Here is a 25,074-nt window from a genome sequence, read left to right on the forward strand (position 1 = left end):
GTGACGCTCTCGCTACAGACCTTGTTTTCTTAGGAAGCTTGTCCTCTCTTCCTCTACATTAATATTTTCCTGTTTGTCGTTTCCTGGGGTACAGAAAAGAGTTTTCCCCTTGCGCCCTCTATTCCCCATTTGTAAAATGAGGATTTAGACAATACCAGTGTTCGTTCCTACACCCCCATTTTTCTTTAGTCACAGAACTCTTTCTTCAAATGAACTCTTGTCTTAAAGACAAAATAATAATAAGACAAATACAATGGAGCTCAGGGAAGGGGGGAGGCGTGTCGGATTAAAGCAGACCTGGCTTGTCCTCTGCCTCCAATCCAGTCTACAGGAGCAGCAGGCATGGCAGTCTTGGTTACCTTTGCCCTAATATTCTATGAGATCTGTGCTCAGAGACCCTCTGCTCTGAGCTCCATGTTTCTGACCCTGAGTTTGACCTATCCTGGCCACACACTCTTCCTCTGCCGAATATCCAGCTTCAGCACACAACTGCCAACTTCATGCTCTACAATTAGTCAAAGAACCTCAGGCAAAGGCCACCTTCTCACCGTCTCTCCCGTGACTTCCAAATTAAAAACCCAAGAGCCTCAATGATTCTCGTGTTCTCTCGGTTTGCGGAACTGTAAAATGGCCAGAGGGTGCCAGCTGCCCACAGTGGGGAAGTTTAGCAAGAGGCTAAGAATTCACTGAAGGCTGAGGAGGCATGTCTTGGTGGACAAGGGGTAAAATGTAATGGAGGCCAGGAAAGAAGAGGAGGAAGAAGAAAAATGAAAAGCTATGAGAGGGCACAGTAAGAGAAGTCAGAAAGGGAAATGATACAGAGACGGGCAGAGCCACAGCAAGCAGGAGCTGTGCAGAGCTCTGAAAGTGCAAGTGCTCCGGTGGCCCGAACGGGCGAGAAGCACTCACCAGAGGCAGGAACGGCCAGACCTGGGCGGGGATTTAAAGCTAAGAGACCAGTGATCCGAGCACACACGTCCACTTGTGAATTCATCCAGGTACATCCACTTCACCATTACGAACACACCTAGGTTATAAGGTAACTTATGAACTATATATGACTAGCAAACAAACTCAGAGAAAGCAATTTTAGACATGGAGCAGGAGAAGAAAGAGAAATGTAAGAAGAGGTTACTGTCTCTGCATCTTTCAGAAACTGCTTTCAGAACAGCTTTAAGAGGTTTCCCCTTTCTCTCTCCCTTCCTCCTGCCCGCCCCCCCCCCACCCCACCCCACTACCACCCCATTGCTCCTCTTAAGGGAAGGCAACTGCCATATCATGAGACCAGCTAGGAGGACCCCTTGTGTCAAAGGACAGAGGCTTGCCAACAACGAAGTGGTTGAGGTTGGAAGCAGAACCCTCATCACTTCCCTGTGGAGCCTTCAAGTGAGACCACAGCCCCACCAAAAACTTGCAGGTAGTCTCATGAAACCTGAGCATTGTCCTCAGTGAGCCATGCCCAGATTCCAGACCCATAGAAACTGAGATAAGAAATGTTTGTTGTAGCTTGACTAGTGTGGCTCAGTGGTTGAGCACTGACCTATGAACCAGGAGGTCCCGGTTCAATTCCCTGTCAGGACACATGCCAAGGTTGCGGGCTCCATCTCCGGTACGGGGTGTGCAGGAGGCAGCTGATCAATTATTTTCACGTCATTGATGTTTCAATCACTTCCTCCTTGTCCCTTCCTCTCTGAAATCAATTTAAAAATATATTTTTAAAAGAAATGTTTGGCCCTAACCGGTTTGGCTCAGTGGATAGAGCGTCGGCCTGCGGGCTCAAGGGTCCCAGGTTCGATTCCGGTCAAGGGCGTGTACCTTGGTTGCAGGCACATCCCCAGCAGGGGATGTGCAGGAGGCAGCTGATTGATGTTTCTCTCTCATCGATGTTTCTAACTCTCTATCCCTCTCCCTTCCTCTCTGTAAAAAATCAATAAAATATATTTTTTTAAAAAAAGAAATGTTTGTTATTTTCAGCTACTAAGTATGGGGTTAACCTGTTACTCAGTAAAAAATAACGAATACAGTCCATTTTCTGCCACATGGGAGAAAATAAAGGCTTCTCTGCTGAAAGATAGGGATAAAAGACTTGGTTCAGCTGACTGACCTTGTTTTTCTCCCAGGTGTTCTTTTACCTGCTAAAAGACTCTGACACCGGTACGATATGGGGTCAGATTCCCAAGTGATAAGATGCTCAGTCTGCCCAAGAAACCTTTACACTACTCAAGCACCTTCTAGCAGAGACACACTGATGGGGGAAATTCCTCCAAACAGTAGGTGATCTCTACCTACTGTTGCTCTCCCTAATGCATCAGCTTCATGTAAGTCCCAGAGAAAGCCCATTCCATCAGACAACCGGGGAAGAAAGTACAAAGAACGCTCATAGGTAAGCGGAAAGGCAGGAGGGGCAACTGCTCCAAAGCATATGGCACTGATCAGGCTTCATTCACAGAATCATGACATCTGTGGGCACCAGGACTAAAAGGGATGAGACAAGTCAGTAAACATGTCAACTGGTAAGTAGCTGAAGTAGGAAGGGACATGTGGCTCAGAGAAGGTTAAGGGAAGAAGGAACCTGACCACTACCTTAAATATCTAAAACAGTGTGTCTTAAAGTGAGGTCCCTGAAAATTTTTGCAGCATCAGCAACACTTAGGAACTTGCTAGAAATGCACATTCCTGGGCCGCAACTCAGACCCACTGAATCAGAAATTCTAAGGGTGGGGCCCAACAATCTGTGTTTTCACAGCCCTCCAGGTGATTCTGAGGCACACCACCGTTTAAGAACCACTGTTCAAAAGTTGGAGTCACCAAACTTTTTCTATAAAGGACCAGATAGTAAATACCTTAGGCTTTGTGGTACAACTACTCAACTCAGTCATCGTAGCTGCCATAGTGAATGTGTAAACAAATGGGTGTGGTGTAAGTGAATGCTGTGTTCTACAAACACAAAAACAAGCAGCATGTCAGATCTGGCCAGCAGGCTATAGTTTGCCAACCTCTGTTTTTAAAAAGAAGGGAGTTTTTAAAAGTAGAACTGAGTCCAGCAGTTAGAGATTACAGAGAATTTTAACGAGAGCTACTTAATAAATACATAAATTTCCAACCAACCATCCTTCCACTCATTCCTTCAGCCAACTGCCAAACCATTTCTCCTCTTTTTCCCTCCAAAAACCGTGATTCATGAAGTCTGTGGCATCATGCTTTACCCATCGTCTTTCCCTACCTCATTCATTGCTGCAATCTTACCAATATCCCTGGGGACCCCTCATTCACTGATGGCTCTCCACTGCTGCACCACTCAAAGTGACATCAACAAGAATGAAGATGATCCATCAATCCCATGACTTCCTTTCCCCTCACAATTTTTACTTTACCCCAACTCTGACCGACCATGGTCATATCCTAGAGATCTTGTCAACACTAGTAATTTCACCACCACTTCATAGTTCTTCAGGTTACTTCTATCTGATGTCCCTCTCTCCAGGCAGTTCTTCAACCTCATCACTCAGCAACAAGTTTTTCATTATCCATTATGCCTCTATAGCCTTTCCCCCTCCTACCCAGTTTGGCCTGCACAGTCCATCATTGATATTTATTCCCCTTGTAATCACCCTTTTCTCCTTTGCCCCCCTCTCCTTCTGCTGCACTTGCCTGGCTAAATGCCAACCCAAGTTAAACCCAACCATCTACCTGCACCATGCTTGTACCTAAAACAGCTGAATATTGCTGAAGAAAAACACTTAACTATGCTGAACGCTTTCCCTTTAAATTCAGGATCATGAATCTCAAATGGCACTCAATACTGTTTGGAAATTCTATTAAACTTCCTTAATACTAGGTGTACCGGTTAATAATGCTGATTTTTTTCAATAGATGGAGTTATACATATGTTGATATATATGAGATTTGTTATGTATGCTATTTTGTTGTACTGACAGCAAGTTTCAAAACTTCATGTCGCCCTAGCTGGTTTGGCTCAGTGGATAAAGCATTGGCCTGCGGACTGAAGGGTCCCAGGTTCGATTCCAGTCAAGGGCACATGCCTGGGTTGTAGGCTCGGTCCCCAGTAGGGAGCATGTAGGAGGCAATCGATCAATGATTCTCTCTCATCATTGATGTTTCTATCTCTCTCTCCCTCTCCCTTCCTCTCTGAAATCAATAAAAATATATATTTTTTAAAAGCTTCATATGTCAAATTTGCTGAAGATGTTAACATCATAGATATTTTTACGCTTAAAAATTTCGAATTTCGTGCCAAAAAAAGAGCATTTGGGAGAAGTTTTAATTCATTACTTAATTTGGAAGAAAAAGTTATCGTATACTTCAGGAAGCTTATGAACATGCTCCATCTCAAGATACTTGTGAACGCTGGTTTAAACGCTTTAAAAGTGATGATTTCGATGTGAAAGACAAAGAATGTCCAGGTCAACCGAAAGAAGTTTGAAGACCGTTACAAGCAGTATTGGATGAATATGTGTGTCAAACTCAAAAACAACTTGCAAAAAGATTAAACACTGCTCAGAAAACAATTTCCAATCGTTTACAAGCAAATCGAATAAAGCACTTTTGATGTTTTTCTTGAAATTATCATGTTTTGATTACAAAATCTGCATTATTAACCGGTACACCTAGTATGTTCACTTGTCTGCTCTCCAAAATTACTATTTCATCCCTTGTTCTCCTCAAATATCCTTTATTCTCCCCTCCCCCCTCATTTCCAGCTGAGAAAATACAAGCAATCTAATGAGAATTCCCTCTTCTTCCCACTACCAGATCTACTACTGGACCTCCGCCTATACATACACTCCCTCCTTTCCGTATTGTTAAAATGGAGAGAGTGTCCCTGCTTCTATCAAAACATAACCCTTCCACCTGGGCACTGTCCATCTCCACTCACCTTCTCAAAATTTCACTCCCCAGTTATCCCTTTTCTTTCTTCTTTTTATTTTTAATTAAATCTTTATTGTTCAGATTATTACATTTGTTCCCCTTTATTCCTCCCATAACTCCCCTCCTCCCAGTTCCCACCCCACCCTCCGCCCTCACTCCCCACCCACTGTCCTCATCCATAGGTGCACGATTTTTGTCCAGTCTCTTCCCACAGCCCCCTCACCCCTCCCCCCCCCCAAGAATAGTCAGTCCATTCCCTTTCTATGTCCCTGATTCTATTATAATCACCAGTTCATTCTGTTCATCAGATTATTTATTCACTTGATCCTTAGATTCACCTGTTGATAGATGCATATTTGTTGTTCATAATTTGTATCTTTACCTTTTTCTTCTTCTTCCTCTTCTTAAAGGAAACCTTTCAGCATTTCATATAATACTGGTTTGGTGGCGATGAACTCCTTTAGCTTTTCCTTATCTGTGAAGCTCTTTATCTGACCTTCAATTCTGAATGATAGCTTTGCTGGATAAAGTAATCTTGGTTGTAGGTTCTTGGCATTCATCACTTTGAGTATTTCTTGCCACTCTCTTCTGGCCTGCATAGTTTCTGTTGAGAAATCAGCTGACAGTCGTATGGGTATTCCCTTGTAGGTAACTCGGTTTCTTTCTCTTGCTGCTTTTAAGATTCTCTCTTTGTCTTTTGCTCTTGGCATTTTAATTATGATGTGTCTTGGTGTGGTCCTCTTTGGATTCCTTTTGTTTGGGGTTATCCGCGCTTCTTGGACCTGTAAGTCCATTTCTTTCACCAGGTGGGGGAAGTTTTCTGTCATTATTTCTTCAAATAGGTTTTCAATATCTTGCTCTCTCTCTTCTTCTGGCACCCCTATAATTCTGATGTTGTTACGCTTGAAGCTGTCCCAGAGGCTCCTTACACTATCCTCGCATTTTTGGATTCTTTTTTCATTTTGCTTTTCCCGTTGGGTGTTTTTTGCTTCCTCGCATTTCAAATCATTGACTTGATTCTTGCGCTCCTCTGGTCTGCTGTCAGGAGTCTGTATAATATTCGTTATTTCAGTCCGTGTATGCTTAATTTCTAGTTGGTCCTTTATCACAACATCGAGGGTCTCATTAGATTTCTTGAGGATCTCACTATATTTATCGGCGGTCTCACCAGTCTTTTTGAGGGCCTTACTAAATTTATCAGCGGCTTCTAGACAGTTCTTGAGAGACCTTAAAAGTGTGGTTTTGAGCTCTATATCCAGCATTTTGCCTTCCTCCATTTCTGTCCTGTTTCTTTGTCTCCGCATTTTTTATGCTTTCTTGGTGCACCCCCTAGTGGTCTTTGTGCTCTGTCTTGTTGTAGTTAAGCCTTGACTGTTGTAGGTAACACTGCGGGGGATTTGACCTCCAGGCCAACTGGCTGTGAGAATCAGCTGTGTCTGCAGTGGAAGAACTTCTGTCCTCTAGGGAGGTGCTAATCTAGCCTTTGCCTGAGGCTAACCAGCAAATGCCTCTGTGCAGGGCTTGGGCAGGGCGGGTCCCAGGGGATCAACAGGGCAGGCCCAGCGAGCAGTTATGGCTGCTCTCAGTCCCGTCCCCAGAGGCTCTGCCTCTCAGTGTCCCAGCGACCCCTGCAAGTACCTCAGAGAGAAAGCTGCCCTCGAGTTCCGACCGAAGCCAGACAGTCCCGCTTATCCCATTTGAGTCTGGGTCCCCAGAGACTCACCCGGAACTGGAGCTCAGAGCCTGAGACTCCCTCCCGATTGAAACAAACAACCACGCCCTCAGCCGCCAGCCCGCTCTGTATGCACCTCCGCACCTTTGTATTTTACTTCCACACCACACCTCCTGAGTCTCAGTATGCTTTTCTCTTTCCTTCTAGTTGTAGAATTTCCCCTCAGCCAGCTTTCCTGTGGTTCTGGGTGATGTCCGTTCCGTCTTTTAGTTGTATTTTTGAAGTGATTGAGCGAGGCAGCATTCTCCGGTGTTTACCTATGCTGCCATCTTGGTTTCTCTCCTCTTTTCTTTCTTCTTAATCTTCAATTTTTCTTTCTCTGTAACATCTTTCTTAGTGGGACAAATCTTTTTTTATTTTTTTATCTTTGTTGATCTCACATTCCCCTGTAGGTACTGCCCACTTTCTCCCCTTCCTAGCAAAACTTCTTGAACCACTTGTTTTTAATAGCTGCCTCCACTTCCTTACCTCCCATTTGCTCCTCAGATCTCTCCAATCATGTCCATCTACTCCAGTGGTTCTCAACCTTCCTAATGCCCTGACCCTTTAATACAGTTCCTCATGTTGTGGTGACCCCCAACCATAAAATTATTTTCGTTGCTACTTCATAACTGTAATTTTGCTACAGTTATGAATCGTAATGTAAATATCTGATATGCAGGATGTATTTTCATTGTTACAAATTGAACATAATTAAAGCATAGTGATGAATCACAAAACCAATATGTAATTATATATGTGTTTTCCGATGTTCTTAGGCTACCCCTGTGAAAGGGTCGTTCGACCCCCAAAGGGGTCGCGACCCACAGGTTGAGTACCGCTGATCTACTCTATTAAACTGACTGTGGTCCAGCTCACCAATAAGCTCTGTTGTCCAAAGCAGTGGTTACTTCTCTATTCTCTTACTCAACCCATTCTTACTCATCAACAGCATTCAACACAATTCTTAAAATACTTTCTTTTCTTAGCTGTCACGATACCACATTCTTATTTCCTCCTACATCACTGGCTACACTCCAAGTTCTCTTCTGCTGACTACTCCTCCAATGTTCAACTTCAAAATGTTGGCATTTTCCAGGAAGGTATCCTGGAACTTACCTTCTCTTTTCCCCATCTACACTTTCTCTTAGAAACTCTCAATTAGTCCCACATTTTTATTTTTTTAAATATATTTTTATTAATTTCAGAGAGAAAGGGAAAGGGAAAGATGAAAACATCAATGAGAGAGAATCATTGATCGGCTACCTCCTGCACGCCCCCTATTGGGGATTGAGCCCGAAATCTGGGCGAGTGCCCTGACCAGGAATCAAATTATGACCTCCTGGCCCATAGGCTGATGCTCAAATCACTGAGCCACCAGCCAGGCTAGTCCCACAGTTTTAAACATCAATTTAAATTACTCCCAAATTTATATCTCCAACCCTGACTTCCCCTTAATTCCAGATTTATACATCCAATTGCTTACAAAACATATCCTCTTGGATGTCAAACCAAGATGATTTATAGTCACCTCATTCTCCGCTCCCCCCAGTCTTCTCCATCTTAGTGAATACCACTCATCTAATTGCTCAACTTAAAAACCACAGGAACAAACAAACCAACAAAAAACAGAAGCCATCCCTGAATCTTTTCTTCTCTTTAAACCCTATATGTATTAAGGGCCACTGAGTCAGCTCTGATTCCTGGCTACCCTGTGAATGAGTGATGTCCACAATGTCCTGTCCTCAACTGCCCTGCTTAGAACCTGTAGATTCATGCCTATGTTTCTTCTATGGAGTCAACCCATCTTGCATTTAGTCTTCCTCTTTTCCTGCTGCTGCCTTCTAGTTATTCTCCAGCATTACTTTCTTTCCCAACGAACTCTGTCCCAAGTAGGACAGTTTCAGTTTTGTCATTTTTGCCTCCAGTGATGTTTCAGGCTTAATTTGCTCTAGAATCCACTTGTTCTTCTTTCGGGCAGTTCAGAGCTCTCCTCCAACATCACGTTTCAAATGAATTAATTTTCTCCTATCAACCTTCTTCACTGTCCAACTTTTGTATCTGTACATAATAATTGGGAATATGAGGGTACGAATGATCTTAACCTTGGTTTCTAGTGACACATCTTTGCTATTGGCCATCTTTTCTAATTCTTCCATTGCTGCCCCTCCGAATCTCAGCCTTTTCTTGACTTCCTGTTGCAGTCTCTATTTGAACTGATGACTGAACCAAAGTAAGCAAAATATTAAACAATTTTGGTATCTTCATTGTGTTACAGTTGTGTATTTATTCTGTAGTCATTTTTGTCTTCCTAATGTTCAAATGCAGCCTTGCTTTAGTACTTTCTTCTTTCACTTTCATTGGAAGTCATTTCAAATCACTGCTACTTTCTGCTAGTAAAATAAGTTCATCTGAGCCACTTGGCCTGGAGGTCAACCCTCCCTGGGATTAGCTACAACAATCAAGGTTTAACTATAAGACTGCGAACAAAGACCACTAGGGGGTGCACCAAGGAAGCATAACAAAATGCGGAGACAAAGAAACAGGACAAAATTGTCAAAGGAAGATATAGAGTTCAGAACCACACTTTTAAGGTCTCTCAAGAACTGTATAGAAGCCGCCGATAAACTTAATGAGATCTACAAGAAAACTAATGAGACCCTCGATGCTATATTGGGGAACCAACTAGAAATTAAGCATACACGGACTGAAATAACGAATATTATACAGACTCCCGACAGCAGACCAGAGGAGCGCAAGAATCAAGTCAATGATTTGAAATGCGAGGAAGCAAAAAACACCCAACGGGAAAAGCAAAATGAAAAAAGAATCCAAAAATGCGAGGATAGTGTAAGGAGCCTCTGGGACAGCTTCAAGCGTAACAACATCAGAATTATAGGGGTGCCAGAAGAAGAGAGAGAGCAAGATATTGAAAACCTATTTGAAGAAATAATGACAGAAAACTTCCCCCACCTGGTGAAAGAAATGGACTTACAGGTCCAAGAAGCGCGGATAACCCCAAACAAAAGGAATCCAAAGAGGACCACACCAAGACACATCATAATTAAAATGCCAAGAGCAAAAGACAAAGAGAGAATCTTAAAAGCAGCAAGAGAAAGAAACCGAGTTACCTACAAGGGAATACCCATACGACTGTCAGCTGATTTCTCAACAGAAACTTTGCAGGCCAGAAGGGAATGGCAAGAAATATTCAAAGTGATGAATGCCAAGAACCTACAACCAAGATTACTTTATCCAGCAAAGCTATCATTCAGAATTGAAGGTCAGATAAAGAGCTTCACAGATAAGGAAAAGCTAAAGGAGTTCATCACCACCAAACCAGGATTATATGAAATGCTGAAAGGTATCCTTTAAGAAGAGGAAGAGGAAGAAAAAGGTAAAGATACAAATTATGAACAACAAATATGCATCTATCAACAAGTGAATCTAAGAATCAAGTGAATAAATAATCTGATGAACAGAATGAACTGGTGATTATAATAGAATCAGGGACATAGAAAGGGAATGGACTGACTATTCTTGTGGGGGAAAGGGATGTGGGAGATTCGGGAAGAGACTGGACAAAAATCGTGCACCTATGGATGAGGACAGTGGGTGGGGAGTGAGGGCGGAGGGTGGGGTGGGAACTGGGAGGAGGGGAGTTATGGGGGGGAAAAAAGAGGAATAAATGTAATAATCTGAACAATAAAGATTTAATTAAATAAAAAAAAATAAGTTCATGTATGTATCTTAAATTATTGATATTTCCTCTACCAATTTCACCCCTTCTGCCTCTAAATCTAGTTGTTTCTTATATGTTCTGTGTACAGATTAAATAAATCTGTATAATTTTAATATGTATATGTTCTATATACAGATTTAGTAAAACCCCATATAACCCATCCAATGCATCAGCAACTCTTAAATTACTTCCAAATATATTCCTAAACTAGTGACCCAGTGCACAGATTCGTGCACATTGAAAGAAAATTAGAAGGTGGCTGGTGGGGCGGAACTGGGCAAGAGGGGCCGGACACGCCCTGGAGCCAATTCCCGTGGTCCCTCCCTGGCCTCTGCAGAGTAAGCAAGGGTCCCTCTAGCAGGTGGGGTCCTTCAGCCTGGCCTGCAGCGATTGGGCTGAAACCGGCTCTCCGACATCCCCTGAGGGATCCTGGAGTGCGAGAGGGCACTCTGCAAAGCTGCTGTGGTACAGGGTGTGGCACGCAAATGTAAGTGTGCAGTAAACCAGACTCAGGGCCGACAGTGCCCCAGCAACAACATAGCCCACAGTCAGAGGTGGAATCGTGCAGCCCTGCGAAAAAACGGGCTCCCTCCTCTCTGGTTTTGGGATCCGTCTCCTGAGAACCGCCACTGCCAAGTCACTGCAGCTCGGGAGCTCCTGCGTTGAGCGTCTGCCCCCTGGTGGTCAGTGCACGTCATATCGAACGGTTAGACAGTAGGAGGGACACTTAGCATATTAGCCTTTTATATATATAGATAGATAATATTCTCTCTATCCAGCTCCACTACCATCCTAGTCCAAGCCTCCATCATCCAAGCCTGAACGTTTGTCATGATTTTTGTTGCTGTTGTTCATCCTCATCCGAGGATATTTTTTCTATTGATTTTTAGAGAGAGTGGAAGGGAGGGGAAAGGGGAAAGACAGAAACATCAATGTGAGAGAGACACACTGATTGGTTGCCTCCCACACAGGGCCAGATCAAACCTGCAACCCAAGTACATCTCCTTGACTAGGAATCGAACCCATGACCCTCTGGTGTGCGGGTCAGGGCTGTCATGAATTTTTAACATGTAAATCAGGTTACTTTCTACTCAAAATTCTCTAATGTCTTGCAATGAAAATTAGAATAAAATCCAAACTCCCTAACCTGGGCAATAAGGCCCTGCACGATCTGATCCCTGCCAAGCACTCCAACCTTATTACCCCACTTTTCCACTTTGCTTACACAACTCCATCAAAATAATTCCAATCTTAAGGCACCATCTGTACCTCCAACCTGGACTGTTCTTCTGGATAACAATTAAGTGGCTGGCTGCTTCTTTTCACTTCATGTTTTCAAAGAGGACTTCCCTGATTACTCAATTAAAAGGAGTAACTCTCTAAATCATCACCTTTGCTACATTCTACTTTCTGCTTATTTCTTTATTATATTCTGTATCTGAATAAGAGTAGGGAGCTTGTTGGACTTGATTAATGTTTCATCCCCAACACCAAGAACTGACATATATTTCATTTAACCAACATTTATTGAGTACCCAATATGTTAGACCCAAAGAGCACTGGGACTAGAGCAGTGAGCAAGTCGCACGCTTATTCATACACAGCCATTTAACTACCGTTTTACGAGGGCTCTGAGGGAAAAGCACAGTGTCTAAAGGAGGAAACACCTGGTATAATTAAGGAAATCATAGAAGCACTTTTGAACTAGCTCTAAGGATGAGTAAGAATTAACTAAATGGAGAGGTGAGAGTGGGGGACAGAGCCAATTCCAGGCAAATGGAGCAGCAAGTACAAAGGTCAAATGGAGCACAGCATATCTGGAAACTAAATGACAGTCAGCGAGGCTGAAGGGGAGGGAGGGAGGTAGAGAAGGAAAGGAGGAGGTGGGGAGGGAAAGAGAAAGAGAGAACATGAATATATGAGAATGAATGAATATAAAGGATGAAACTGGTGATCCTGAGTCAGATCATTCAGGATCTTATGCCATATTAAAAATTTAATATTGCCCTGGCCAGTGTGGCTTACTTGGTTGGGCATCATCCCATACACCAAAGGCTGACGGTTTGATTCCGTTAGGAGGCTACATGCCCAGGTTGCAGTAGCAAGCTCGATCCCTGGTAGGGGTCATGCAGGAGGCAGCCGATTGATGTTAATCTTTCTCCCTCTCCCTTCCTCTCTATAAATCAATTTTTAAGATCTTTTTAAAAAATGTGCCTTGAAGATAATGAAAAGGCACCAAGTTTTAATCAGAACTGACAAAAATCAAATTTCCATTGAAAACAAAATATCACTCTGGCTACAACGTAGAGAATGCGTTAGAACAGAACTTCCCACAGAATGCCCAGTAAGTCATGAACAGGTAACATATGTGCCCAAGATGTTGATCTCTTTAATTCCTAGAGTGGGTGGGTGGGTTTCAGGGCAGCCAAAAACTCCCATTAGCAGTTGCCTCCAACCTTGAGCACCTTTTGTCCAAACTTATCCCAATGAATCATGCAAATATTATTTCCTGGGTGCTAAAATGTAGAAAAGGTTGGTTAGCACTGGACTCGAGACTACAAGGGTGAATGTTGAGAAACCTATTAGAAGCCATTGCAATAGTCTTAGAAAGAGAGAACATCTTAGTGGTGGTAAGGGAAATGGAGAAAAACAGATAGACTTAAGAAATATTTACAAGAAAAATCAACAAGAGGACTTCACCAAGTACTTCACTATAACCTCCATTAGAAATCAGAAGTTGGGTGTGTGTGGGGAAGGGAGGTGCGGGGTAAATGTCAAGAATAACTCGTAGGAGGATCAGGTTTGGAAGGGAACATGATGAGTTTAGTTTTAGGCATTTTAGTTGAAGAGACCTAAGACATCCAAGTGCAATGGGTCTGAAGTTCATAGAAGTCTGGGATGGAGATATAATTTTGCATACAGGTAATACCTGAAGCCATGAGAAGGCTGAAATTCCTAGAGAAAGAACACAGAATAAGAGGATTTACTTAGTCTTGTAGAAAGTCAACATTTAGTAAGACTGAAAAGAAGAGGAGGAACCAGCAAATAACACTAAGTGGGAGGGAAACTATCAGAAACCAAGAGAAGCATCAAGAAAAAGGATGAGATCACTAGAAATCACTGGAGGCATTCAAATAGAAATAGTCAGAAACCGTTGGGGGCAGGGGAGGGGAGTGTTACATCAAGCGGCCTCACTATGGCTCTTTGAGACCTGACCCAAAAACTCCAGGAAGGAAAATTACCTGAGATTTTAATTGTCACAAATTAGCCCCAAGAGCATACGTAATGCAGTGTCAGGTCAAATAATTTTACTTCCTATCTTCAGTGATACACTGGGCTTTGCACAGGTCCAACACAAGAGTTGTAGAAGTGTCAGTATAATTATGCCCAAGGAAATGATTAGAAGGGCTGAAATGCTTCATTCAGGAAATAAAGCAGCAAAGAGAATATCCTTCAGAACCACTAAATGCCACAGCTATGAATTGTGTGTAGTATAACTATACTAAGGATATAATAAACATGACAAGTATTTGTCTGTTTCAGGAACTGAGTAAAAGAGATCAGGAAAAGGATGGAGAGATCACTACCAGTATCACAACCCTGGGGTCTTTGATTCATTTCTAAAACAAAACAAACAAAACCCAAAACTTATAGCCCAGAAGGAAAACTTTCCTAAGTTCCACCACATGTAAGAAATAAATGTATACAGTACAGAAGAAAGAAATCTCATGAAAACAAACTTTATAAAAGCAAGAGGTTTCCCATTATACATTGTTTTATTTCTGCTTCTCCAGGGTCAGAAAGCCAAGTCAGTAAGGACTAATAAAATTCTACAAGTCTTCCAAATAAAACAAGTTACTGTTATAGTTTATCTTTAGTTTGCCCAAACCTTACAAGAGCAAGAGGATCAAATCAACAGTGTTTACTGTGGAGTTTGGCCTGTAGGCATGGTAAAGGGGGAAGGTAAGGGTGTGTCTTCTGAGTGAGGAAGTAAGGGCAACACCTTGCATTCTTGGAAGTGGAGGTGTAATTGACTCAACTGTGGGTGCAAGACTAGCACACAGGTATGTGCGGCAAAAGCCTGAAGTCAGTCTGATCCTACTCTCTTGTTCAAGCAAGAATTTCTATTTTCTTACAACTCAACAGCAAAAAGATATATAACCCACTTTAAAAATTAGCAAAGGACTTTTCTCTAAATAAGATGGCCAACAGCACATGAAAAGATGTTCAACCTCATTAGTCATTAGGGAATTCAAATAAAAATCACAATGATATACTACTTTATCCCATTACAATGGCTATAACCAAAAATAGAAAATAAGTGTTGGCAAAGATGTGGAGAAATTAGAACCCTCTAGTGGGAATATAAAATGACTAGAGGCCCAGTGCATGAAATTTGTGCACTCGGGGTGGGGGGGCTCTTCAGCCCATCCTGGGCCCTCTCGCAGTCAGGAAGCCCTTGGGGGATGTCCAACTGATGGCTTAGGCCTGCTCCCCAGACATCCTGGTGGAGAGGATCCCACCACCGCGGCTGCACTCATCAGTGGCTCTGGCTGAGCAGTGCTCCTCCTGTCGGAGCGCACTACCACCAGGGAGCAGCTCCTGAGTTGAGCATCTGCCCCCTGGGGGTCAGTGCACCTCATAGCAACGGGTTATTCAGCTGTTCGGTCGATTTGCATATTATCCCTTTATTATACAGGATGGTCTTTGGTTGATTACCTCCCACCCACCCACCCACCATTGGGGCCAGGGAGGGACGCAGGAAGTTGGCCAGCCAGGGAGGAACTGTAGGAGGGGTCCAGGGCATGTCTGACCCGTCTCGCTCAGTCCCGATTGGCCGGACCCCAGCAGCAAACTAACCTACCAGTCAGGGCATCTGACCCCTGGTGGTCAGTGCATGTCATAGTAACTGGTCGACTGGCTGCCCCCTGGTAGTCAGTGCATGTCATAGCAAGCAGTTGAGTGGCCTTAGCATATCATTAGCATATTACGTTTTGATTGGTTGAACGGATGACCAGACACTTAGCATATTAGGCTTTACTATATAGGATGCCAGCTACTGTGGAAAACAGTTTAGCAGTTACTCAAGAAATTAAAAGATAAAATTACCATATGACCCACCAATTCCACTCCTACATATATATCCAAGAGAAATGAAAACAGGTGTTCAAACAAAAACTTGTAAATATGCATAGCAGGTTATTCATAATAGCCAAAATGTAGAAACAACTCCAATGTTCATCAACTGATGAGTAGAAAAACAAAATGTGGTATATATATATAGAATGGAATATTATTCTACTATAAAAAGGAATGAAGTACTGATACATGCTAAATAGTATGACACAGATGAACCTTGAAAACATTAACCTAAGTCAAAAAAGCCAGACACAAAAAGCCACATACTGTATGATCCATTTACATGAACATCCAAAATAGGCAAATCTATAGATACACAAAACAGATTAATGGATGCCAGGTGCTGGGGGAAAGAGAAATGGGATTGGTTAATGGGTAAGGGGTTTCTTTTGGGGGTGATAAAAATGTTCTAGAATTAGACATGGTGATGGCTGCACCAACATTGTGAATTTTACCTCAATTAAAAATCAAAAATAATTCCTAGTCTTCTCAAAACGCTGCATCACAAAGGAGAAAAGATAGGACAGGAAATTCCTGTGTTTTAAAAACAGGCATGGCAAGTCAAGTTCCTAATAAATTATTTTCACAGCAAATCAATCTTTACTCCACCCAAACACTTAAGAGTAACACATACACAAATTGGCCAGGGTAAAATAAAATGACGTAATTAATTTCTGAAAATTAACTTTAAGTTATCAGCAGAAGCCCTAAACATTCAGATTAATGAGTTAATAAGGCACTCTGGGAGAGCCAATGGACAAACAAGGGTAAGGAAACTTCTATGTGATCACAGTACTACTTTCCAATCGAGTAACGTATTTATACAACTAAAAAAATAGAGATATGGCAACCGGAAACCCATAAAAGGACCTGGAGGCAGTGAAAACAAGCAAGAGCTCAAAGCCACCGTGGCACAGATGAATGACTCATGGGCACCTCCTGTGCTGATTTGTACAGGTTAGGAGAGGGCAGAACGACAAATACACTCCAATATCAAAGGGCTATTCATAAAGCTTTCAAAAAACCTCTCTTTCTTTTCATTAAGAAAGAGAAAAGGAAAACGCAGTTATACTGGTCAGTATCACCAAGACACTACTGTTCTCTAACTCTTAAGCTAAACCTCGAGGTCAGACAAGCAACCCAGGATAGTTGCACATATCACTTGGAGTATTTGTAGGGACACGGAGAGGTCAGGTCACATCACCCAGTGACATTTCTCCACGCACGGTGATGCAGGGCTTATATCATGATGAAATCACTCTATAGATCAGACGTCACAGCTGCCACTTGTCCCTACTTCCACACCCACCCAAGTTACCATGGAACCGGTACAAACAGAATAAAGTTTAATATGCTGTTGGCTCTGATCTAAGTAGCTGACATAACACCAATTAAGTTTATAATGACACTGGAGTCATAAAAGAGCACTTGGCACACTTCTCTGCAAACATGTTTCAAGGCGTGGTTTTCATTTTGCCCTTTCTTCAATTTCCAGATGCTAGACCACTTAGAAGCCACTTATCTCTTTACTTGAAGAGTTGGTATTTAGTAATGTGCTAGCTGGTTTGGCTCAGTGTATATAGTGTCGGCCTGCGGACTCAAGCGTCCCGGGTTCAATTCCGGTCAAGGGCACATGCCCAGGTTGCGGGCTCCGTCCCCAATAGGGGGCGTGCAGGAGGCAGCCAATCAGTGGTTCCCTCTCATCATTAAAGTTTCTCTCTTCCTCTCCCTTCCTCTCTAAAATCAATAAAAATATTTTTTTAAAAAAAGAGTTGGTGTTTAAGAAGCTTATCATTTTATAAGAACCCCTAAAATTAAAAGAACCCCTAAAAAGAACCCCTAAAAAGAACCCCCCAGCTATTAGAGGGCCCAACCATGGCCTAGGAATCCCCATTTCTGAGTGAATAACATAGTGGTTAGAACCTCAAATCTGGAATCCTGGATCCCACTCTGATCTGCCTCTCCTTCCTGACTGATCCTGTGAAATACACAAGTGAACTCCATTTCTAAAGCATGGGCAGAGGTCACCAAGTTTATGAGATGGCTTCACCAAAGAATCCATGGCTATTAGGAAATAAGAGCAGCAGACAGCACTAACCTGCTGGCACTTGCATCTTGAGCCCACTGACTAGCCCTAACAATAGCTAAATTTATGCTACAAATGGAAGGAGTCATCAGGTCCATTGGCCACATTTACATGGTGTATACTGGAGCTATCTACAATGGGTCCTTTGAATAAAATACAGAAAGCTATATGTTTGCATAGAATACCCTATAGCAATTAAATGAGTAAACTATATATACTAGTATATAGATATACTCTAGTATATAGATATACACATGTATTTATATATATATATAAAAGCCTGAGTGACCATTACGACCAGACAACCGGTCTGGTAGCTATGACGCGCACTGAACCACCAGGGGGCAGACACTCAAGACAAGAACTGCCCCCTGGTGGTCAATGCCCTCCCACCTCTCGCGATCCCTCCCCCCAGCTGGCCAACTCTTATAGGCCTTGATCGCCAGCCAGGCCAAGGGACCCCACTCGTACACAAATTCATGCACCAGGCCTCTAGTACAGTGATCCAAAAGGTTGGCAACCGCTGCTCTACTGTGTGTGCGCGCGCGTGTGTATTATATATATATTTATATATAATACATATATTTTTTTAATTTGAGTAGAGCTTAAAAAAAGCAAGTTATTGAAAGATATGAACAATACAGGGGTGGGCAAAAGTAGGTTTATAGTTGTGAGTACATGAAACAGTTTATTCTTGCATTGTTATTTATTTATTATTGTATTAATATTAACCTACTTTTGCCTACCCCTGTATGATGTCATTTGTTGAATATAAGATGCTATGAAACATGGATTGGAAAACTATATACCAAATACCTGTTAGTAATTGCTTTTGGTGAATGGGAATAAGATTGAGGTGAGTTTGGGAGGGATGTAACAAAGAAGACTTCAATTTCATTAGTATTGTTTTTATTTTTGTAAAAAACAAATAAAAAAGAGAGTAAATATTACAAAATGATAGCATTTGTTACCTCTAGTTTTTTTCCAATTTAAAAAAAAACAAACACAACAAAACTTTATCTTATAAGCATTTGGTGGCATACACTCAATCAGTAAATAGCTACTGAGCATCCACCATATGCAAAAAACAAAACCTGCACTTAGCGAGTATTTACTGTGTGCCAGGCACAGCACTGTGTGATTCACACGGATCATGTTACATGGTAGGTAGGTACTTTTTGTAAGGGAGAAATGCTCATCCTCCCCACCTCCAGTTTAAATTAGTTATAGTCCCGGGCTCCTCAAGCCACTCTCAGGAAGGCTTTTCTGATCAGTATGTTTGGGAAAAGGATCTGTGACTCAGCTCCTTCCACTCCTCCAGGATCTGCCTTATTTACAGAAGGTACACATTTTCCTCATGAGTTTGACAGACAGGCTCTGCCTGCCCCTGCAGAGAAACCTGTGGCTGTCCTGCACATTTAGAGATTTGCTGGGTAAGTTCATCAAATCTGTATGCCTAATTCTGGAGTGGTGTTAGAAACCATTATTATTGCTGCACACCTAAGCCACATCCTTCAGCCTAATCTTTATCAGTAATAAAGGTAAAATATGTAAGAATATTTATATCAATCTGCCTTTCAGTTGGTTCCACACTTAGGCAGGAAATAAACGGGTTATTTATTGTCCCTCTCCATCAACACCGTTATTGCTGTTTTACAGAAAAGGATATTTAGGCTTAGAGACACTAAGTAATTTACCCAATTGGAAGTGGCAGAGTCAGAGTTCAAATTCATATTCATTTGATTCCAGAATTCATATCCTTTTTAAATTAAATGTATTGGATGACATTGGTTAATAAGATTATATAGGTTTCAAATGTACATTTCTATGATACATGATCTGTATATTGTATTGTGCCCAACACCCAAAGTCAAATCATCTTCCATCACCATCTATTTGGCCCCCTTTACTGTCCCCACCCTTCCCTCTGGTAACCACAACACTGTTGTCTGTGTCTACGAGTTTTAGTTTTATGTCCCACATATGAGTGAAATCATATGGCTCTTAGCTTTTTCTGACTTATTTTGCTTAGCATGATATTCTCAAAGTCCATCCATGTCGTCTCAAATGGCCATCAGATATAGAAAAAGATGCTCAACTACACTAGCCCTTAGGGAAATGCAAATCAAAACTCACACCTGTTAGAATGGCCATTATCAACAAGACAAGTAATAACAAGTGTTGGAGAGGCTGTGGAGAAAAAGGACCCCTCATTCACTGCTGAACTCGCCTCCCTGATGTTCTCCCAACTCCTCAACTGTGCTCTCACCTCCAAGCTTTTATACTTGCTGTTCTCTCTGCCTGGAAACCTCTTCTGCCAAATGTATACATAGTTTCTTGCTCTTCAGGCTTCTGTTCAAATATCACCTTATCAGATAAACCTTCCCTGTCAACACTACATAAAAAAGCTTATACACTCCCATCATTCTCTGCCTCCTTACGCTGTGTTTTTCTTTTTAGCACTCATCAATTATATTATTTGTTTATTATCTGTCTCTCCTCCCACCCTCCAGAATATAAGCTCCAGGCCATCAGGGCCTTGGCTAATTTTGTCTTCACTGCCTATAATAGTGCATGGTACATAGTAAGTACAATAGACTGCTGGTTCCTAATGCATAAGATTGAAAGTAAGAACAAAAAAAGCCTACATAATGAGACACAACCCCAAAGCAATCTGTATAATCAAGACATCAACAAATGTTTAATAATGCTTTTTTTAAAAAAAAAAATATGCATACCTTATTCCTGATCTTTCTAGCAATTATTATTGGCCAAAGCCTTAGGTCACGAATCTTGGAATTGTTTAGTTCTCCGAAGGAAGGAAAAATCAGTTATAAATGAAAAAGTTCAGCCTCTAATATTGAAAGCATCAAAGCTTAAAAATTTAGGCAATCAATATTTTATAATTCAGTTCAAAACTTGATCCAGTTTAAGGCTTCAATATAGGATCAGAAGTTCCTTCTTCCTCTTATGTTTTTCAGCACCACCTATCTTTTGTTTTCCTTGGATGACTTCCCTAGAGAAGACAGTCTGCATTAATGAAGGCTTTGAATTGGAACGCCAAAGATAGTCCAGGATCTGAGTGGAAATTGATGTTTTTCTTCACAAATTTCTAGAGCTGATTAAACCTGACCAGAAATGATTCTTGTGCTACTTGTAAAGATCTAAAAGGCTACCATATATGTTATTCCACATGTCTCACAGGACTGTATCATCTATAGGGCACAAATAATCTTGAACATTGTGTTATAAATTATACATTTGAGACCCTTTAGTAAAGTTAGAATGATTATTTCATTAAATGAGAGAGTAAGGAAGATTAGCAACTTAAGAAATATCTAAAAGTAAACATTCCCAAAGCCTGCAGTGTCCAAGTGCTCAGATCTCAAAATTTTAAGTAAATATCAGGATCTTCATTAACATAGGCTTTTCCAAGACACACACACGCTCCAAGAATCTCCAATAAAAGCAATCCATTTTTTTCTTAGGTACTGAAGTAATCAGGTCAGACCCCCGTCACACACACACACACACACACAAAAATTGCACAAAAGAAAGGATTTCGGATAGGATGTCATAGACAATCAATCAACATGCAACTTCAGAACATAAAAATCAGTAAGTCCTCAGGTGAATCAAAAAGGATGTAGGACACCAGAAATATAACTGAAAATTTGCTCCTAGTTTCCACACACTCCACCACTAGTAAATACATAGCAGGGTATAAAAAAGGCATTTAAATTATTCCTTCAGTGAACTTCAACAGCTTTACAAACAAGTACTAGATGGCTATCTCTGCTTTCCAGAAAGTTATTTCTATTATTAGGGAGAAATTAAGGCACACAGAGGTCAAGAGCCAAATCCAAGTAGAGCTTTAGCTAGCAAAGTGTGTTAAAATGACATTCAGGTGTACAAGACTGGCATGTATTGTTAATTTTATCAAACAATCTGAATCTCTGAATACTGAGCTAGGGGAGAGTACTAAATAGAAAGATATCTTTATTCTCACACTAACTCCCCCATTTTTTAACCACGATTCCTCTCCCTCTCATCCTCTCTCACAGGCTAACTGCACATTTCCACTGTCAAAGCCACATTAAAGGATGAGCAAAAGACCACAATCGCCGGGTTAATCTCTGACACAACCACTGATCAGAGCATGCTCCTTGAGTCCCACCTCCGGCTCCACAGTGTAAGTTGATGTGGAGTTTGGGAAAAGAGAGAGCTCAAACAATGTTCTTGTCAGCACTTTAAACAAAAAATCCATTCAATGAGAATGGCACCATGTTCCTTTTGCCCTTTCTCCCTAGGAACTAAATTAAACAGATTACAGACAGTGGCAAGAGCTAGCCTTAGAACAGCCTCCCCCTTATTTGTTATTTTTAGCAATTTAGTCCGACAACGCCTGACAACGAAACATGCTTAGAATAGCTAAAAGGAGGGGGGGGATTATCAGATACCACCAGCAAAAAAACACCAGTCATCACTTCCTCCAAACCTAAGAAAGAATCATTTTCCATGTCTTTATAGCATCACACAGAGTTTGAGCTTTCAGAGTCTTATATAAAAACAATACACATAAAACATCATGGAAACTGATAATGCTTCCTGACCTGGAGTACTGTTCCACCCTCACATGTGTTTTCTTAAAAACAAAAGCAGAATAGAATGAACAAATTGCTTTAACACAAAAGTTAGGAGTACAATGCATCTGTGTCCATTTTGGAAAAATTCCTCAGAAGAAGTTTGGATTAGAAGATATCTAGGGTCATGTACCCAAAAGAATGGCTTTATGAATAGTTATGGAATTCTAACATTATACTGATGGCAGTTGAGAGATTTTTGTTTGAAAGCAAGACAAGGTGAGGTGAGGTGAAACTACTCTTATTATCTGTAATTAGCTAAATAGCATCATTTATACACACTGTATTTATAAGTGAAATAATGTAGTGAAATTTCTGAGAAATGAATAAAATGGTAAAATAAAAATCATAAAGCTCTACGTATAACTACCTGCAACAGATTAAAATTCATAAAAATATATACTACAAAATTCAATAAAATACCATTTATAAAATGTCCATGTATACTCAAGGAATGTAATAATTTACCAACATTTTCTGAACATTGTTGCCACTATTCTAAGTATCACATATTTTATAAGAGAGTATAGTTTGATAAAGCACTACAAATAAATATAATAATGTCTTCTTATGTATGTTATTTTAATTTATGTATGTGGAATTAATAAGATATTACCCAGCTCTATCCAAAATTATCTCTAAAACAGGTGATGCCTAATATAAACTACCTTTAAGCCATTGCATGCACATCTCTGAGATTTCGCTAATTTAAGCTACTACTACAAAAACATCAAAGGAGATGCTGTCACCTTTTATTACATTTTAACGGGCAAAGCTGTAGGAAGACTAGTTTTATTTTAGCTTTAGAAACAGATTCCAATTAACTTTTTAAATTAAGGTAATGGTCTGGACATAAAAGAAAACTGTTTTATTTTGCCTCCATCTTTTCATTTGAAGGGGCATTACTGCTCCTAAAGTGGCAACTCATAAAAGACCAAGGCTATAATGATAAACTTAATAGAAATGGCCCTAGATATCTTCTAATCCAAACCTCTTGCTTTTACAAATTAGGACACTGAGGTTTATAGTAGAGTGAGCATGTCAAACTCGTGGCTGGTTTGACATGCTCAGAATAGAGCAAGGGCTAGAATCCAGAACTCCTAATTCAACAGAAGGTATTTAAATAGGCATTTAGGGTAATGAATGCCCTGCTTTAAATCTAGTAGACTTGGAGATCTCTATTTATTGTTCAAACATCAGTTTGGATCTTGTTTTTCTGAGCTGACAAGGACAGTGTGCTCATTAATACAGGTGTGGCCTTGTCCACATTTAGTACAGAACAATTCACTAATAGATACTTACTTCAGAGTAGAGGAGACCTGTGATTTATGGCTCAGAGTAAGAGTGGTAAGATCGCAGGTACAGTGTACTGATCAACTTCATCTTACCTTCTAGTTATAAGAACAGGGAGGCATGCAATAAATAAACATGAAAGAAAATTCAGTCTAACTCATCAAAAGCAATCATTCTCTAAACAGACTGAAAATGACCAGAGGAACTCTCAAGCATGGGAGGAAGGGGGCTAAGGACAAATATTTATGGTAAGGCAGAAAATTATAGACCATATAAAGCAGGCAGTATTGAAGGTTGAATCCAACAACCCTCTGAAGCATTCAAAGGGATAGTCTGGTGTGGGTAAGACAAGTAGTCCAAGGAAGGAAATCAAGGATCCCTGGGAATGTATCCTGGAAGAAAAGAATAATCAAATCGAGATGCAAAAAAACTGAACTCTGGGCTAATTGGAAAGCTGAACTCTGGGTTAATTGGAATGCAAATCCTTTCTTTACCTTAATCATAAAATGAAGGTGCACATCAATGAACAGCAAGGGAATGTGTGTGTGAAATCTCTGTAACATATTTTACAGAGAAATAAGAAAGGCTGTCTAGCTAGTTGGGCAAATCTATTTGAATTATTTACATCTAAGTTCTCACCAGACTGAAATATTTATATTGAGGAAATTAAGTATATCATAGATAGTTTACATTTGGGCAAATCAGCATTTGGATCATAACACATATACACTGACCAAGGCATTGATAATACAGGGGTGGACAAAAGTAGGTTTACAGTTGTGACCACACAAAACACAGAGTTTATTCTTGTATTATTATTATTATTATTAATTATTGTATTATTTATTTGTATTACAAATGGGAACCTACTTTTGCCCATTCCTTGCAGAACCAATAAAGAATATTCACATCTGCCAAAACCGGTTTGGCTCGGTGGATAGAGCCTCAGCCTGCATAGTGAAGGGTCCCAGGTTCAATTCCGGTCAAGGGCATGTACCTTGGTTGCGGGCACATCCCCAGTAGGAGGTGTGCAGGAGGCAGCTGGTCGATGTTTCTCTCTCATCGATGTTTCTAGCTCTCTATCCCTCTCCCTTCCTCTCTGTAAAAAATCAATAAAAATATATTTTTTAAAAAAAGAAAAAAGAATATTCAACCAGAAAAAGAGCATATGGGCTTTTTTGGACTCACGCCTATTCTCTGAAAGCCACAGAGGATTACATAGCTACATTAAGCCCTAAGACACCAGGACATAGAGAATATATATAGTTCACTATTAACTCTAGTTTCCAACCATTAGGCTCTGTTAGACTTAAGTCTTAAATAACTAAAAACTATTTTTAAAACATCCATTTTTATAAATGTTGAGAATGCAAATGAACTCCATGAAGAAATGAGTATTCATATGTGAAATCCCAATGTATGGGACAATAAGAGAAACTTCAACAAAGACTCCCCAAGTCTAAAAAACAGAAGAGAGATTAATTTACTAACTTGAAATTAGTTTTTTAAATTAAAAAAAAAAAAAGACACTCAGTGGTATCTAACTATCTAGCTGCTACTGAAGATGGGA

At 40.8% G+C, this 25,074-nt stretch overlaps 1 protein-coding gene across 3 annotated transcripts in view; it reads right to left on the minus strand.

Moving 5' to 3' along the window:
- PFDN1 (prefoldin subunit 1) overlaps nucleotides 1-25,074 on the minus strand; it is a 58,320-nt gene that overhangs the window by 5,687 nt on the left and 27,559 nt on the right. The window contains exon 4 of one of the 3 annotated variants that reach the window (XM_059698635.1): nucleotides 20,016-20,584. The exons of the other annotated variants lie outside the window; for them this stretch is intronic. Coding sequence (XP_059554618.1) covers nucleotides 20,546-20,584 — 39 coding nt within the window. The 3' untranslated portion in view covers nucleotides 20,016-20,545. Of the gene's footprint in view, nucleotides 1-20,015; nucleotides 20,585-25,074 lie in introns of those variants that run through there. 3 annotated transcript variants of the gene reach the window in all.

Source organism: Myotis daubentonii, chromosome 5 (genome assembly GCF_963259705.1).
Source record: "Myotis daubentonii chromosome 5, mMyoDau2.1, whole genome shotgun sequence".
Taxonomy (NCBI): domain Eukaryota; kingdom Metazoa; phylum Chordata; class Mammalia; order Chiroptera; family Vespertilionidae; genus Myotis; species Myotis daubentonii.